General features: G+C 34.8%; 1 protein-coding gene across 1 annotated transcript in view; it reads right to left on the reverse strand.

Moving 5' to 3' along the window:
* The window catches only part of LOC107104912 (ubiquitin carboxyl-terminal hydrolase 43-like), a 46,511-nt gene extending 45,370 nt beyond the window's left edge, over positions 1-1,141 (reverse strand). The window contains exons 1-2 of the mRNA XM_015405028.1: positions 1,023-1,141; positions 717-846 (exon numbers count right to left, since the gene is read on the reverse strand). Of these exons, the coding sequence (XP_015260514.1) occupies positions 717-846; positions 1,023-1,123 (231 nt within the window). The 5' untranslated portion in view covers positions 1,124-1,141. The remainder of the gene's footprint in view (positions 1-716; positions 847-1,022) is intronic.
* Between the last annotated feature and the right edge of the window lie 373 nt (positions 1,142-1,514).

Here is a 1,514-nt window from a genome sequence, read left to right on the forward strand (position 1 = left end):
GGATTTAAAGACATTTCAATTAGAGGAAAAATTGCAGGGGGGAATAAAAAAAAAAAAGGGTGTTATCAACCAAAACTTTCGCGACCCCCATGAAGTACCTCTGTGGATCCCCTAGGGGTCACGGACCCCCTGTTGATGACCTACGGTCTAGATGTTTGTTAATTTGCATGGTTGCTCTTAAATAAATACATTTCTATAAAAAAAAAAATCATTTTTATATATTAAAAAAATATAAAGCTGACTAATAGCTTCTCCATTATTAAACTGGTTTATTATTTTTTTTAGGTTTGTGACTCAATATTAGACAAAACACAGATTTATCTTCACAGCCTCAGAAGGACAAGATTTATGGACAGAAAGTAAACCTGGACATGAAATTATCTTTATTTAAGTGTCTTTATAATGTTTTTTTTTGTTGGTATTCATATAAATATACTGGTGTGATAAATTAGTATACATTTGATTGGTCTTTGATTTACGTCTATTTTAAATTTATAGCAACTTTATAGAACTCCATCAGCCTCCACTGATGAACATTCTTCCTAAATGTGGCTCTGTATCGTCAGGGTATTAAGATATCTTTGTTTCTAGAGTTTTAATAAATATAAAACTAGAGCAGGTAAAAGAACAATAGTAAACTTTGTGTAATGGCTTCTTTTGAACCCGTCTCCTAGGAAACTAAAGCAGTGGTTTGGGTTTAAAAAGCATCGTCTCACCTGTTCTTCTTTGGTATAAAGCTGGAAGCACTCGTCCAACGTGCAGCTATGCTGCTGCAGGTGCTGCTGCTGCTGAAGCTTCACACTCTCTGCATCTTTCACCACCTCCTCATGGATGCTGCCAAACAGACTAAAGCAAACACACTTCCTGTTGTTCGCATTCAGAAGCTAAATGCAACTCTCACCGCTTCAATCAGTGGGAGTGTTTCTGTAAAAGTGATCTGTGAGCGTTTTAGCAAACAGGCCTCAGAAACATCTCATTCAGGTTAGGACTATATGTGGCCTGAAGAAAAAGATTCTGCTTACTGTTCTTTAGAGCTGGGGTCCCACTCAATAACAAGCTTCACGTGGGGAGGTCCTCCTGGCCCACAGAACTTCAAAGCTCTACAATGTAGAAAAGTTTTCATAAACTTAGTTGACACATTTGTAATATCACACTGAAAAAAAAATACATCTAAATAAGTCAGTTTTTTATTAAATAAGTGCAGTTTGTGTTAAATTGAGGAGGTGAGACACTTTACATTTAAAGTAAGAAAAAAAACTTACATTTTCTTATTTCAAGTGCTCACTAATTATCTTATTTTGAGAGTAAAATATGAATCCATTGGCGAATCATCTTATTCATTTACCTACTCAAATTGAGGGAAAATACAGCTAATTTAAGATTTTTTTTCCTTAACCTTTACCCTACTTTCTAGATTGTTTTTGCAGTGCATTTCCCTTACAGACAACTTCTGTTATTAAATATTGACCTTAGACCAAGATAAACTCAGTAAAAATAACAACTACGTTCAACTT

Source organism: Cyprinodon variegatus, unplaced genomic scaffold (assembly GCF_000732505.1).
Source record: "Cyprinodon variegatus isolate N-32 unplaced genomic scaffold, C_variegatus-1.0 Scaffold1948, whole genome shotgun sequence".
NCBI lineage: Eukaryota > Metazoa > Chordata > Actinopteri > Cyprinodontiformes > Cyprinodontidae > Cyprinodon > Cyprinodon variegatus.